General features: G+C 44.2%; 2 protein-coding genes across 2 annotated transcripts; one reads left to right on the top strand and one right to left on the bottom strand.

The window, feature by feature from the left end:
- Positions 1 to 203: 203 nt before the first annotated feature.
- scara5 (scavenger receptor class A, member 5 (putative)) lies at positions 204 to 11,290 on the bottom strand. The gene is made up of 12 exons (XM_085937597.1): positions 11,055 to 11,290; positions 10,158 to 10,276; positions 8,778 to 8,906; positions 5,465 to 5,664; positions 5,201 to 5,379; positions 5,002 to 5,128; positions 4,770 to 4,938; positions 4,345 to 4,416; positions 2,700 to 2,807; positions 2,146 to 2,202; positions 1,490 to 1,678; positions 204 to 1,406 (listed from the first exon to the last, which is right to left on the bottom strand). Exons 2-12 carry the CDS (start codon positions 10,267 to 10,269, stop codon positions 1,273 to 1,275), a joined length of 1,476 nt encoding a protein of 491 aa, XP_085793723.1. The 5' UTR covers positions 10,270 to 10,276; positions 11,055 to 11,290; the 3' UTR covers positions 204 to 1,272.
- Positions 11,291 to 11,617: 327 nt separating this feature from the next.
- Positions 11,618 to 14,350, top strand: LOC147042242 (sterile alpha motif domain-containing protein 12-like). Its single transcript, XM_085937820.1, has 4 exons — positions 11,618 to 11,739; positions 13,143 to 13,297; positions 13,359 to 13,499; positions 13,579 to 14,350. Exons 1-4 carry the CDS (start codon positions 11,636 to 11,638, stop codon positions 13,593 to 13,595), a joined length of 417 nt encoding a protein of 138 aa, XP_085793946.1. The 5' UTR covers positions 11,618 to 11,635; the 3' UTR covers positions 13,596 to 14,350.
- Positions 14,351 to 15,140: the final 790 nt, after the last annotated feature.

Genomic DNA, 15,140 nt, shown 5'->3' with positions numbered 1-15,140 from the left:
TGTTTTGTGGTCAACGCAGGCACATGTCGCGGTGCGTGTTAAGTCGTACGACACGGAGCGACTCGTGTCTCTTTGCACACCTGCTCGCAGCTCCGGCCTGATGTTATCATGGAGGGCAAACGAAAAAAAAGAAAACATTTGCACAGGCTACGGTCATTTATTATGACACCTGCTTCCAACGCGAGCAAAAACAACAGCTCGTATCGAGAAAAACTCGGGTCACGTGATTATGAAGCCCAAGGCATCATCAGTGTCAACAAATAAAACCGTTAGCGTTACAGCATTTGCTTGCCTCTGCAAAAAGGAGCTATTTGTAGAATATACGATTATTTTTTGGGAAGTCGACGCTGATTATATGGTCACGTGTGGAAACATTCCGATTGAGCTGTCAATCAAAAGACAGCTCAACTGTTTAAACACATTTAATATGTCAGCAGTGCATATGCGGCATTTAGTAGTAAAAGTACAAATTAAACACGCTACATACTTAACATTCATTTTAGGTGTTGCCCAGTCGTCGTAAGCCTTTTCGGTAAATGTTGGACGACTCGCGCGCCGTGATAAAAAACACATGTATGACATGCAACTGAGAATGTTAAAAAAAACAAAGACACGTTTAAATGGTTAAGAGGATTTCTCGTTTTCAAAAAGGCACAACGTGAAAGTATTTCACCGCAAGTATCGGCTCTAACGGGAGATCACGTGACCACTTCCATCTCGTGGGAAAACATCAGTCAGATTTTGGCTTCCTTTGTGCAATAGGAGCACCTTGGGCAGTGCCACAGCAGCTCTTGATTTCCTTCCTATTTTGCATTTCATACACAAGTGGAACTTTGGCTTTGCATTAGAGTCATGTAGCGCAAAAAAGAATGTTAGCTAACGGCTAAACTTCCAAACTGTGCAGAGGAAACACGTAGAGAATATCCTCTTTTCGTCCTCGCGGCCGCCAGACGAGACGTGTTGGGATGACAAAGCCGGACAGGGAAAATAAACAAAATGGAGGCCGCGTGTTAGCATTGGCGACACTTTGTCAGAACGAGACGCTTTTAAACAAAACACTGAGCTCTAACGGGAAACACACTGCCAACATTTGCGAACCAGGAACTCGTAGTAAGACAAAAAATGGTGCAGATAGGAAGATCGGAAGTCTTTAGCGCCGGTTCCAAGATCCATCTCTCCTTTGAAAGTCTTTTTGTCCATCTTGTCACTTGGCTGCATGTCCAGGCCTAGGACCAAAGGAGTGACTCGGCTATGAAGGGGGTCAAAGTTCAATTAGCTGAGGCACGTGACGCCGGCGTCTTCCACGTGGCCGCAATTGGTTTTGCCCCAACCGGAAAAGTTGCACTCGTGGATGGCGTCCTCGGTGCCCGCGCACGCTACATCGTCCATCCAGATTAAACCGCTGCCTAAGCGGGAAAACAACCAAAACCAAAACACATTCAAGCTAATCGTATTTATCTTATCGACAGCGGCAAATGACGACTGGAACCTTGTCCGAAGCGTCCCGTCTTGTGGACTTCGGCGGCCCCTCCGTATCCCAGCATCCGGCACACCACGTCGCCGTCCTTCTTGTCCCACACGTCATCGCAAACCGTCCCCCAGCGCCGTTCGTGGAAGACCTCCACGCGGCCCTCGTGGGGGCCCGACCCATTCACCAGTCGTACCAGGGTGTCTTCAACTGAGATTTCACAGGAATTCCCCATGTGCGGGACAATCGTAAAAAAAAAAAAATGTGGCTCGGTTTCAACCTGACACATCGAGCACACTGTATTCTTTTTTTTTTTTTTTTTTTATAGCTTCCTCGAAAGGACTTGTTGATGTAAAAATAAATACCGTTCATCTGAGTCTGGTATTAATCTGGACGACCTGGATCTATATCAACTATTAGCGTACGGGCTAACACAATGCTAGCATGCTACACATCCATCTGCACTACACAAGAACGTGAAGATGAAGTAGAAACATGTGTGCCATTGCTTTGGAGATTGATCATTTTTTTTCTTTTGATGTGTATGAAGTCTAACGCAAAGCAGAACTACAGCACAGTTCAACTGTTTCACCGAGCAGGTGCGGGAGAAAAGTCATCAGATCATAAATGTGCCACTTTCGAATCTTTCAAGCAAGTGATTGACGATTGATGCTAACCTATTCTTACTCCACTGTCACCTTTATCTCCTTTCATCCCTCGTTCTCCTCGATCCCCTGGAGAAAAAAAACAAGAGAACATTGTCGGCGTGAATTTGCTTGTTTTCAAAATGGCCGCCTTTGCTTTTTATTGTCTTATTTGTTTTGACCAAATTCTGGATTGTTGTTGATATTTGGGATATTTTGGAACATTTACAATTTGGATATTGGTGCAGTTCAAAAAGCGAAAAAGCCAGAATTTGAAACAGTTCGAGGCCACCAGGCTGTCTTGAGAGAAGCAAAGTGTGAAACGCTCGTAAATGAAATTTCCTCTTATTTGTGGTTTCGGCCTCTATTGGCAGCTGCCTCGCTTGCTTACAGAAGAAACTTGTGATCCAAAAACCACAGGACCGACCTTCAAGTCTGTCGGGGGTGCCATTTATTGGTCGTTTTCACCCGAGAAGTCTATTTTTGTCGTTTTTGGTTCGATATATCCTTCCCGGTGGGCTACGCTTCCAAAGATTCAAAAGCGTGTCGCAAACCAGAACTTCAACATCTCTCCACAGATTTTGCACCTTTTGGTCCGACCGGTCCGATGTCGCCTTTATCTCCTCGAATGCCATCATCGCCGCTGGCTCCTTTGCTACCAGAAAGTCCTTGGACGCCTTTTTCTCCAGGGAAGCCTTAAAGAAACAAAAATAAATATGTATATTATGTCCAAGATGAGTTCTTCATTTTTTTCTCACAACAAAATGAAGCCCTGTGTTCTTCCAAGTACATCTTCACGGATCATTCGCTACGCTCTGGGAACAGAACAAGGAACTTTCCCCCCCCCCAAACTGTTCCCACATAACTTGGACTCACACAATTGTCCAACATGTTCTCACAAATTGAACTGGTCCATTCCCAGCATTCCCAGGGCGCCATCATGACATCATCGATGGACGACATCGCCGTATATTTGGCGGGCCCGAAAAAAGTGGAGGAAAACAATGATATTTTTTTTTTTCCCCCGCTAATAAAATCCATTTCCACCACCGTAACGAACGTGTGTGCGTGTTTACAGTATGCACACTCGAGCTAGTCTGAGCTAACACGCTAATGAGGAACACATGTACCCTCTCGTGTTGAGACTGCTCCTCGGCAACAAGTCGCAGACATTTATGGGTATAAATAGACTTTTCGGACATGATTTGGTTTGGCTCAGTTTGAAAGTACAAAACTGATTATGAACCGTTGAGAAGAATCAATAGCGCTTGTAGAGACAGAGAACTGGAGCAAGGCCTTAGATGGAAGCCAATGGAAATGAGATTAATGTGTTCCAGCCTCGCCTCAAAAACTTTTTTTTGGGGGGTCAAAAATATTTGTAATTATTCTTTCATAAGAAAAATAGCTCTCTATTTATTGTAGTTCATGAAAACAAACATTTACAAATAACAATTTGAATGTAAAAAAAAAAAATTAAATGCATTCAGACGCATTTTTTGCTTCTCTATCGTGCTGATCCTTCTGAATGTGCACGCTTTGACCACTCGGGGGCAGTATAACACAGAAAATCTGATCAAATTGGTTGATTTGGTTGGGAAATCGGGATTAGCGCCGACAAGACAAACTCGCAACCACCAACCCCGTGGTTGGCTTAAATCGTGTTTTCCCACCGTGTGATTGTGCGCGCTGGCGTCACCTTTACCGTAAGACGGCGTGACCACGCCAGCTGAGCAGCTGTGTTGTGTTTAAAGAGCCTTTGAGGGACTTTGATGCCACTCCAGTCTCAATCCTCTGGTGTGAAAACACACTTGAAGGTCAAACTGGCTTTTCCCAGAGAACCTCTGAGCATTCTTTGACAATTCAGCCCCCTGAGTCACTTGAAATATGATGCAGAGTGAAAGTAGATGAAAGGTCTCCATATTTTGGGGTGTATTTTTTATTTTGATGCATAGCAACACATCTGCAGATGGATTGCATCATAGCACATTTTGCGGAGGGAGGAGAATATTTCTCATGGTTTAGCTGGCAGACTCCACAATGCGGGGCTTGTAAAAACTGTAAACCTTATTTTTAGGGGGGGGGGGGGGGGGGGGGATTTCTTCTCTTTTGTATTTCAAGAACAAAATGTGGGCCTCGAGGAATCATAACAAACCTCTGTGGCGACAAAGCGTAACATGTTCTTGGCTTGTTTACATTTTTTATTTTTTTTCCACATGATTTGAATGTTCTTACCTCTTAAACCGGTTAATCCAGGGGCGCCGGTGTGCCCCTGCGGCCCGGTATCACCCTTCTCTCCTTTCGGTCCTGCAAAAAAAAAAAAAAAAAGATGAGAAATTTCGCCCAGAATGGCAAGACACTTCATTAGGTACAGCAAATCTTCCTTTATGAACCTCCTAATGCCACGTTTGGCTGGTTTCGCACGGTGCCGGGAAACCATTTGGTTGCCTGGCACGGTAACAGACGCACCCAAGAATTATTCCACATAAGTCGAAAATGTTGGCACGCCAGCAGCATTATGCTCACGAGTCACTAAGAAAATATCTCCGGGCTCGGGACAGTTCCTCCACCCAGAAATGAGATTTACGAGGAGCGGTCCTGTAATGAGTCAAGCACTGAGCTTATTAGCGGCTAACAAGCGAGGGGGATCTCCGGCTGACCTTCTATGAAGCTGATATTTTTCAGAGCCAAAGAGTGCTCCCAGTCCTTGAGACGGAGATCTTCGGCGATGGTGTTCAAGATCTCCATTTCGTTCCGAAGTAGCGCCTCCGTGTGGATGTGGGTCACCCACAGACTGGACGTGTCCTCCGTGATGTTGCTGATCTGAATCTACGGGGGGGGGATTCACTTTTAGAATGTGAAGTGTATCGGGAGAGGTTTGTCAATATTTACCTGCAGATCGTGTATTTTCAAATGGTGAATATTGATATCATTGCTGACGGTGTGATTGACAGCTCCAACCATCCAGTTGATCTCCTCCAGCTTGTCTCTTAGCCCGGTCACCTGACCCGAAGTCTCCCTTTTTAAAAAAAAAAAAAATAACACCACATCAGCATGAGCGGTGATGTCGCGCTAAGCTAACTCGGCTAACCTGAGCATCAGGTTCTGGTCGTGGAGCCAGGTGGTGGTACGAGCCACCTCGGCAGTCAGGCCCGTCAGGTTCCTGCCGGCGGAGCTGCTGAACGACGACAGACGTTCATCCAGCTGCACCAGGTAGCCTTCCGAATGCATGGACTGAGCGTGCATGTTTCTAAGCTCCGCCTCCAAGCCCTGGGAACGTCCAAAAGGGACAATTCAGGGACTCTTGTAGAGCTTTGAGCCCTCATCATTCTTATAAGAGCATCCTAATGAGCACCTTGATGAGAATCTCTAGCTTCTGCAGCCTGTCGCTATGATTCTGGAAGAGATTCTCCAACTTCCAGATGTTCTCCAAGATGTCGGCCTGATCGGGCGTCTTGTCCAACGTCTGCTGGAGCAGCCGGGAGCGCTCTGACATCTGGGTGACGTTCTCCATCAGCACCTGCTGCTGCTGCGACCATGCCTGGGAGCGAGATACTGCGAGGAGGAGAAAAAAAAAAAAACAGTTGTTGTTGAACATCTCTCAGCAACACAGTAAAAGTCCCGAAATGGGTCAGCATCAATCACCCGGCTGGAATTAGGACTCTTGTGTGTAATGGAGAGCAGATGTCGCTCTCCATCCACTTTATAGTCGCATTTCCACCTAAGGCTCCTGGGAAGTTCTTGGCGCTTGTAGTAGCTGGAACCAGCCACATTTGGGGACTTTTGGAAATGACACAACTTCCCCAACTCTTGCCCACCGTGGAGATGTTTTACCGTATGACATCGTTGCTGCAAAACAAGATGGTGGGAGGGGGGGGGGTCTGCCCCCAGGGTCGGAAAGTGCTTAAAAGAAGACCTCCACAAGAGAACCAAATGAAGTGCAGCTCGTTACGCGTGTTAGGTTTACTCCAAACGACCCGAGACCGAGGAGGGCTAATAACTAAATGATGGTCTGTCTGCGCTGTCCTTGTAACATGAAAATAAATGTCTTGTAAAGTGACTTGCAACAAAATATAAATCCCGTCTGGATCGTCTCAGGCTTTTTTTTTTTTTGCCACTCGAGTAAAAACGACAGCCGCTGCTGTGATTGACAGTCGTGCGTGTTTGCACCTCTTATGTCACATTTCAAGAGCTAAACTGCAAAAAGCAAATGGCTCGGTCACAGCCTGTCAACATCTCAGCTGCGCTTTGGAGGAAAAAAAAAAAAAAACAACAACTTTCCCAGCTCCTTAAATCACATTTGCCTTCTCAAATAACATCACAGGAACATCTCCAGCTCTGTGTTTGAGTTGACCTTGAAATGTAAAGAAGATTCAGGGATCTTCGTGTTGCTTTCAAACAAAGGTCTTCAAGAGCAAACGGCTCCCGGATCAGCATCCATGGTTACTAAGCTCCGACTTGAACCCCCCTCGCAGCTTGATGTTTATTTCCAAGATATTTCTAAGATCCTTTTTAAGACCCATTACAGCCTATTCCAAAGAACCATAAAATCCATTTCGCCTGAAACACCAAATTCGGGCTAGGAAAAGCAACGTAAGAAGCTTCTAACAAAAACGAAAAGACTCAGACATCTATTCTTGATCCTCTGAGAGGAATAGTACAGTGACTCAATTAGAAGCATGTATACTGCCCTCTGGTGGCTCAAGACAAAACTGCAAATTCATTTGATGGTTATTCCTATAGGGGAAAATGTGTTTTGCGGCATATGTTGTCTCGAAACTATTTCTCCCCTCAAAGCGCAAGTAAAACAAACAACAAACAGCGTGGCTCGGCTTTGATACGGCAGCGAACCGGGCCCAGCTTGTTTCGATTAAAACGAAGCGCGGCTTGGCATGAGCGGCAAGCGGCGTGTAAATTGCAGCATGTGCATGTGGGAGTTCTGCAGGCCAGATTACGGCATCGACGCAATCGTTTCGGGATCGCCAAAGAAGACCTCCATCGTGGCTGGAATACTTGAATGGCGGCCAACTGTGCAACCTGGTTCAGATTCAATTTTGTTTTCTTGGTGTGTCCTTGTTTATGAGCAAAAGTTGCCCATTGGGAATAAGGAAGATTTTTTTTGTTTTTTTTTGTTGCCATGTCACATTTGACAGCATCTCAGAGTGACGGTGTCACATTTACCCTTTTTTCGTTTTGTTTTTTTCCCACATCTGGCTCCCATCCCTAACCCGCCTTTTATCTTCAGTCATCTCGTCGTCGGACAAAGCTTCAAAGTAGCTCGGGTCTGTTTAAAGACGCGACACATATGTGTCATGTATGTACTCGGGCTCGTCGAATCGGACAAAAGGAAAACGCAGACGCCTTCCCGTATTGAAGTCTCTGGAAAGCAGATGCCTGCTTTGAGCAATTTTCTTCTCTTGGCTGACTGTCAAATCAAAACAGGGATTAACCTGCGCTCTTTTTAGCTTGACCATATAAGGGCGAACGTACGCTTGAGCATTTTATTTGTCGGACTGCACGCAATGATTATTTTTTTCCCATAACTGCATGTTACATGATTACCTATGGAGGGAAAATCACGTTGCAATCTGATATGTCTTCTACACTACGTTTATCTTATCTATAGAAATGAAAAAGGGAGGGAGGGAGGGGTGCGCTGGTGCGTCGACAACCCATGAAGTCAAGTGAGAATTCAAGCAAGAGTCGGGGGGACGGCGAGGAGGGGGTGTGGGGGCATTTTTTGACATGAGCGTGGATGTAAGGGGCCCCCAGGGAGCAGTGCTGGAGACACTTGGCGTACAAAAGGCTGCTTTGATTGCTTGCTCTTTAGGCAACTCAACTAGTCCTAAATGAGAAAATACCTTCGGACTTCACACACACACACATTTTCTCCCTAACGTCTCCATCGGCTTGTTCTTCTTGTCTCCTAACAACGCTGACATTTGCAGTGAGGCCCCGAGCTCAAGGTGAAAAGCCGTCAAGTCGAACATAAATAGCGGGACATGGGGAAGTGATGAGATTGAGGACCTGGAACGGATCCCTGAGGAACTCCATTTGAAATAAATGCAAGGGTAGAATTCATGATGTAGACTTTGAGGAGGTGAGTGTGATCTGGAACTTGTATCACCACGGGGCGGGTGGCGGAGTCGAAGGGGCTTCACATTCCAAAAAGGTGGCCCCCACTATTGAAGCCCTTCTCTCTCTTCTTCATTGTTAGCGTTTCGCTTTACATTGGACGTGACTTGTTTATGCTACGTGTGTGTTCTCCACGGCTACAGTGGAGATGAGGTTCATGTTGCCCCCCCCCCCCCCCCCCTATAACACCACCTGTGTGTGTGTGTGTGTGTGTGTGTGTGTGTGTGTGTGTGTGTGTGTGTCCTTCATTGCAAGGCAGCGCTGATGTCATAAGTGCAGAAACTAGAGATGGACATGAAACTATTTCCATGTGCAAACGTATTGATGGCAGACACATGTTATAAAAATAAAATGACTTATGAAATCAAAGTCATTCACAGAAAATGGAAAAGGTGAAATCATACAAAATGTCTTTCATATTTAAATTCATTTGTTGTAATCTGATGTTTTTGGTCTGTTGTATTGGAAAGCGAACATTTGGCAGCTAGGTAACGGTAAGCTAATTTGCGTAGCAAGGGCTAAAGTGGCTTTACCTGCTAGGCACAATCCGAAGATGGTGAGGAGCACGAGCACGTAGAGCAACACGATGGCGTACTTGATGGCCGCCAAAGAGTTGAGTTGACCGCAGCATTGATCATGTTTCCTGCGCCTCTTTCCAGAACCTGATTGAGGAAAAAAAGAAAAAAGATAAAACAGCAGTCGGTCCAAAGCGTTTAGCCGCTAAACTTTAACGCCAATAGCTAACAGCCAACACAACGAGACATTTGGCTTCCATAACGCGTCGCGTTAAGCGTTTGCTTTGGACGTCGTCCCGTCCGTGTCTGCTCTCAAGAATGCTTTCCAGATTCAAAACATCAGATTAGTTTCTTCTCCCGGGAGCAAATTGGACATCAAGCGGGACCATGTGCTCAATAAAACAAAGGTGATCCGTTTGCATGTTCACCTGTGGGCCAAATGCTATTTCAAATCTCATAAAGTGGAACATGGCAATAAATTGGACACAAAACAGAGAAGTGTGTTGTGATTGAATGAATGAGGAACTCGTTCGCTGCCATTGACGCATATAGACGTCAGCTGGCAGTGAATGAGTTCAAGTCAAAAGTTTTGCAAAGCCCTGATCCATCACCGTGGGACGTCACAAGATTAAAAATCTTTTTGTGGGCGCGACCGGCAGCATGAATCCATTCGAACCGTGACCAACACCCAAACACACACACACGCACACACAGTTCCCTTATATCAGCGGACCACGCTTTATATAAATAAAGAATTCATCTATAAAAATATTTTGATTTATTTGTTAATTTATTAGTAATTATTTATCATTTATTAAATTTTATTCATACATTTATTTCATTTGTTTAAATTATTTAAATGTATTTATTTATTAATAAAACTCAACATGACGTTGAATTAGTGAGGAAACTCGTCACGTGACCGCGACGAGCGTCTTGACCTGAATTAATTGATCGTCAATAAAAAAAACAACATTTTTTTTTCCTGTGCGGCTCGGCGGACTGGTACCAAGTGACCCACGGACTGGTACTGGTCCGCGGACCTCTGCCTTATATGATCAACAACACACAAGTCATGCCGAACAAGACAAACACAACTGTCGCATATACGTGGCTGGAATGTATAGAAGAGCAAAAAAACGACAAGTTCAGCAAGTCGGGAAGAAGGCACGACAACTTGGCATCACGCAAACCTTTCTATTTCGACACTTAGCTGAACCCAAAAAAATGTTTACGTTCAGAGGAAGCGAAGCAACTTCTGCATAGAAGTGCACTTTGTTTGCCAAGGTTCATTCTCGTGCAAACTTTCCGTTTGCTTCGTCATTATTTTTCCCACTTCTTTTTTGTTGTTGTTGTTGTAAGAAATAAATATTTGAGGGTTCTCCTCTTCCTCCTCACCTTCATCGCACAGGTTGAGCTTGGACAAGTTATGTCCCTCGTAGGCGTCTTCGTACATATAGGCGCTTTCCTGTTCCTCGTGCGTACTCAAGTACACCGCCTTGTTCTCCATCTCTTGGCTGGGATGCAAACACACGTTGATTTAAGTCATATAGAATACGGATAAGAATGTTCCAAGCAAAACAAAACGTCCAAGCGTGAGATGGGTCAGGTTTGTGTGCTTAACCTAGTCCTTCCCTTCCGTGTGTTTGCCTAAAGAAATATATCTCAGGGGAATTTCGCCATGCATAATTCATCAACAATTGTTTCATCATCTGAGCAAACTTTTCAAAAAATAAAAGTAGCAACAACGGTGATTGTGAGTGCACAAATTCCCAGGAGGTCGCAATGGATTTGTCCCAGTGGGAGATGTTGCACAAAAGTCGTTAAAAGCACTCAGTCCTGACTTTCTCATTAAGGCAACCAGAATGACAGTTGGACTGAAACTAAGGCTGCTAGGAGACACACACACACGAGTGCTCGCACACCCCGGAAGGTTTGTGTATATATGTGTGTGTCTGTGCGTGTGTGTGTGCTCGTGTGTGATGAAGGATGGTGGGAAAGTAAAGAATCAGCTCTATCTGCTGTCTCTTAGAATTAATCACTGTGTTTTCAAGAGAACAAATTTGATCTAGAAATTAATTTGTTGCTGGGCTTTTTCCCATGCTGCAACAACGAGGCACTCTAAAGCAATGAACGTTTTTTTGGTTTTAGCTTTGGCGTTGTAACATGCACACACTCAGGGTCAACAATGAGGCACTGCAAAAAAAAGGAGAGAGTTGTTTCACACAGTTTGATAACTTGTAGCTGTACCTAATGAAGTGACCCAAATGGATTCACTTTGACTCACTCACTCACCTCGTCAGCTGTCAACTGGAGGACAGAGAAAGCCAAAAAAAAGAAATCACAGCTCCAAGAGGTTCATCCTTCCTCCAAACCAAAAGTCGCAACCTTGGCAGCTCCCCGAGAAGACACCGCACCGTGCACGGGCTTCTCCTCCGACCTGCTGCAACAACAACAATAGACTATTGCAGGGGAATATGTGCAACCTCCACGAAAACATCACCACGGTCCACGTGATCCAAAAAAGTCAAGCAAAGTCCAGCTGGAGTTCTTCACTGGAGGATAGCGTGTCCATCGTGGGCTGTGCACCAGCGCCATCTAGTGTTACTCAGCGGCGCGTGCATGGCATTTATGTACCTGCGGTTTTTATTGACTCCATTTATCGATATTTGTATTTATTTCATACAATTCCAGATGAGGAAGTTAGAAATTTGATTTCATTCATTTAAAGTAGTGTTTTTAATGAGGGTTAGGATTTCAAATGATGGACTGGCATGGTTAAGAAAAGTTTGCTCACTATCAGAAATGTTATTGATTTTATTTATTGATTTTTTTTTTTTATGTAAATTCCCAGTGCACTTGAACACACCTGATTGATGTTTTCAAGGCCAGCTGGTTGTCATGGACAAGTTGAGGCAAGCAGGCGTTTTTTCTTTTATGGAAAGAATAACACAGCCATCGCGCAGACACACGGAAGAAGGTAAAACACAAAAAATACATCTTTATAAGTTAATAATACATCTTTATAAGTTAATAATTGAACTAAAAGGGCCACTACGACTTTGAAAGCTCGAGTTGTGTTCCGTACGCGTTTGGCGGGCTTACGTGTTACCAGACATCTGTCAAAAAACCGCGTAGTTTCGGTCGTATTATTTTCAAAAGGCTCAAAAGTTCCAAATTGTGACACAAACGATAATATGATAGAAATGATATCAATTCGGCACCTTGTTTAACCACCCCAACACGACAGAATGTTGTCAAATAGGACTACAACGCAAGGTAAACGAATGGGGCGTTGAGTTTTTATATGAATAGAAATCATAAAAGTATTCATATTCCGTGTCTGATAGAGGATTATGACATTTAAACCGAATAAAGTGTATAAAATTATGGCGTAAGAACCATTTGTGGAACAAGGATTAGAAACTCGTTTATTGTAGTAAGCCTTACGTCCCACAAGAGGGCGGTATTGCATCGGAAAGAATAAGAATTGACGTGAAATTACAGCACTAAATCCTTATTAAGCTGCCTTTTTATGAAAAAATATCACGCACGTCACAATTAAAGAAACATATCTACATTATATAAAATTAAAATAACAGATGTTATAAGAAACATGACAGTTGTGGCAAATTGTATAGAAGCATAATAAGTCTCCTTTCAAACCAAAAACAAGGAGAGCTGGTTTCTTTTACGCCACTTTGACTTTTAAAATCCTGAAATGTTTTCACAATGTATGCCAATGAGTCCTTTGTGACTGTGGCTTCTCTAATTAACACAGGAAATGACATTCCTATATTACATTGAAAAGGTCACATCAACAATTTAGCTGTTTTGTTTTCCCCCCTGGGGAGAATTTCTTGTAGCAAACACGAACTTTTCCTCCTCGAAACGTCAGCAGATTTCACCGTCTGTTTTTTCTTCATGTTGTCCCATGTCGGCCAATTTTGCTAGCACACCTGAGGCTAACTTAACGCTTCCTCAAGTGAGGACACCGAAAACCCTCCGTTAGCATGTTCCATATTTTGCTTGTCTGATACTATTTTGAGTCAATCAAAATTGTCTCTGGGATCGGTCCAGTGCAGGAAAGGACTTAATGGGACCTTTCCACTCATGTGTAACATAGTCAAAATCAATCGAGCTCCTCGTTGGAGCAAGAGTGCTGACACGGAGCATGTACTGTAGTCCTATCTTTATTTCTTGCTGACCTCTCACCTCAGCTTCCTCAAATTGCTTGAGTCGGGTCGCCTTGAAAATCGATAGTGGTTTAACTGTGACGCACAGTGATAATAATACCCGGAAAAATGTCATGAATGTTTAAAATGATGACTGAGACTGATTATGCCGATTGTCGTGATTTTTTTTTTTTTTTCTATCGTGTAGGTTTTTTTTTTTTGTTGATGCTGTAATCGTGGAGATGGAAGCATCCAAGCGGGTGTCGTCGTGGTCGGTGAAGGATGTGCTGGAGTGGATTGAAAAATGCTATCCCAGCTTAGTGGGCGTGCTCCAGAAGGCCGTGATGAAACATGCCATCTCAGGTATATATTGCAGCAATAACATTTTGTATTTTTTTTTTAATTTAATGGTAAATCACGTTAGGTCGCGCACTGCTGAGGCTGCGGGAACACCACCTGCAACTCCTCGGAGTGGAATCGGAGGAGCAACAGCAGGAGATGTTGCAGGATCTCCTTCTGCTCAGAGTGCAAGAGGAGCTGGGAGAACTGGATGACATCTGCTCAGGTAACCTGAAATGCTGAAAAACGTTTTTGCAACAAATCTCCAATTTTGACGTTTGTAATTTTCTGTTTTTCCTTTGCAGAATGTTTCCCGGCATAACAGCCGTTCATTTTGAATTCCGCTTCCGACTCATTCTATCCATCATCCACCGATTGACGAGGTGGGGGTGATCTTAGAAGACGAATCGATGACGAGGGGGGGAAAAGTCATTTCCTGTACGAAACGTGAGCCCGGCAGATGTTATCAAAATTCTTCTTCTCGTTCTTCCTTTGTTGTGCGGCGAATTAGGACAACCGAGTGGGCGCAAACATTTACACCAAAATCGTCATTTTTTTTCTATGAATCATCTTTTCTTTTTTTTAAATAACAGAACTTGATATGGGATAAAAAAAACAAAAAAAAACAAACGTTCTCTTCCTTTCTTTCATTTTGACACGTCATGTCATTTTACATTCAAGGCGAGGAGGACAGACGAGAAGCGTGCCGTTGCAGACGCCGATCGATCAGTGTTTACACCCCGTCAATCATCCGTCAATTAGCGCTAATTAGACGAGCTAACCGCATTATTAGATCTTCCGGTTCATTCGTAGATCATATCACATGTTCCATTGAATTTGTAAATATGACCTCATGGACATAAAAAGTTTCTCCATGGAGAATTATAATTTCTTTTTGTGATGTAACCACGCCGAAGAAGAAGCGAGGAAGGCAATTAAGACTCAATTTGATCTCCATTTGGACTTTCTAGGCCAGAAGCGATGACGCTCATTTGTATCAAAGATTCATTTCTTGCTCGGACGTACCGAGCGCTCGCAGATTTATTGCGCCGCCGCCGGTCCGATCAATAATAACAGCCCCCCCCCCCCCCCCCCCCCCCCCCTCATTGGAATTCCAATAGCATCGTGAATTACAAGAAAGCTAGCGTATGACGGGAACGCATTTTAGTCTTTGGTTCTTTGCTGAGCTCTAGCTAGAAAATATCTGGCGACAAGTGACAACAATCTCCCCATCACATGTGACAACAATCTCCAATAGGCTTCACGTCAGCATATTTTTCATTTCTGGCTAGTATGTCCTACACAAGACAACAATCTGCTATATTCCTCACATTCAAAGTGCTCAGGGAGGTTTTGAAGTATTGGGTATATCAGGCTTGTCACACACACACACACACAAACACACTCAGGTGCCAAATACACTTGTCTAAATAAAAAGGAAGGAAGTCAGGTGTGAGTTTGGGTGTCACGTTGATGGCTTTGATGACGTGTGAGGCGTGAAGCTTGAGTCCGTCGTGCGGCACTCTCGCCGCGCTAATCCCCCCCCCCCCTTCCTCGCCAATGCATGAAGCGTCATTCACGTGGATAAATACGGCATGAATATTTCAGCGCGGTTAGTCGGCCAAGCGCAGCTGAGGCTATAAATCAAAATGTGCGTGCCCGAGCGCGCTCCCGTGCTATTAAAACATTAACGCTGACGGGACGACAGGCGGCGGCGCACAGGAGGGACTTTTGGATAATTGAAATGCCAAAAAAGCCTCCAGACTCTTCTGCTCCTTCAACCCGTCTTCCTCCACGTCATTATTCTTGTCTTTTTTTTATTTTCTGCAAAGATGCCTAGAGCAATCATAAAAAAAAAATTAAAAAA

The sequence above is a fragment of the Syngnathus leptorhynchus genome, chromosome 18, assembly GCF_054491065.1.
Source record: "Syngnathus leptorhynchus isolate UIUO chromosome 18, UIUO_Slep, whole genome shotgun sequence".
NCBI lineage: Eukaryota > Metazoa > Chordata > Actinopteri > Syngnathiformes > Syngnathidae > Syngnathus > Syngnathus leptorhynchus.
This window is presented reverse-complemented; position numbering and strand designations above follow the sequence as displayed.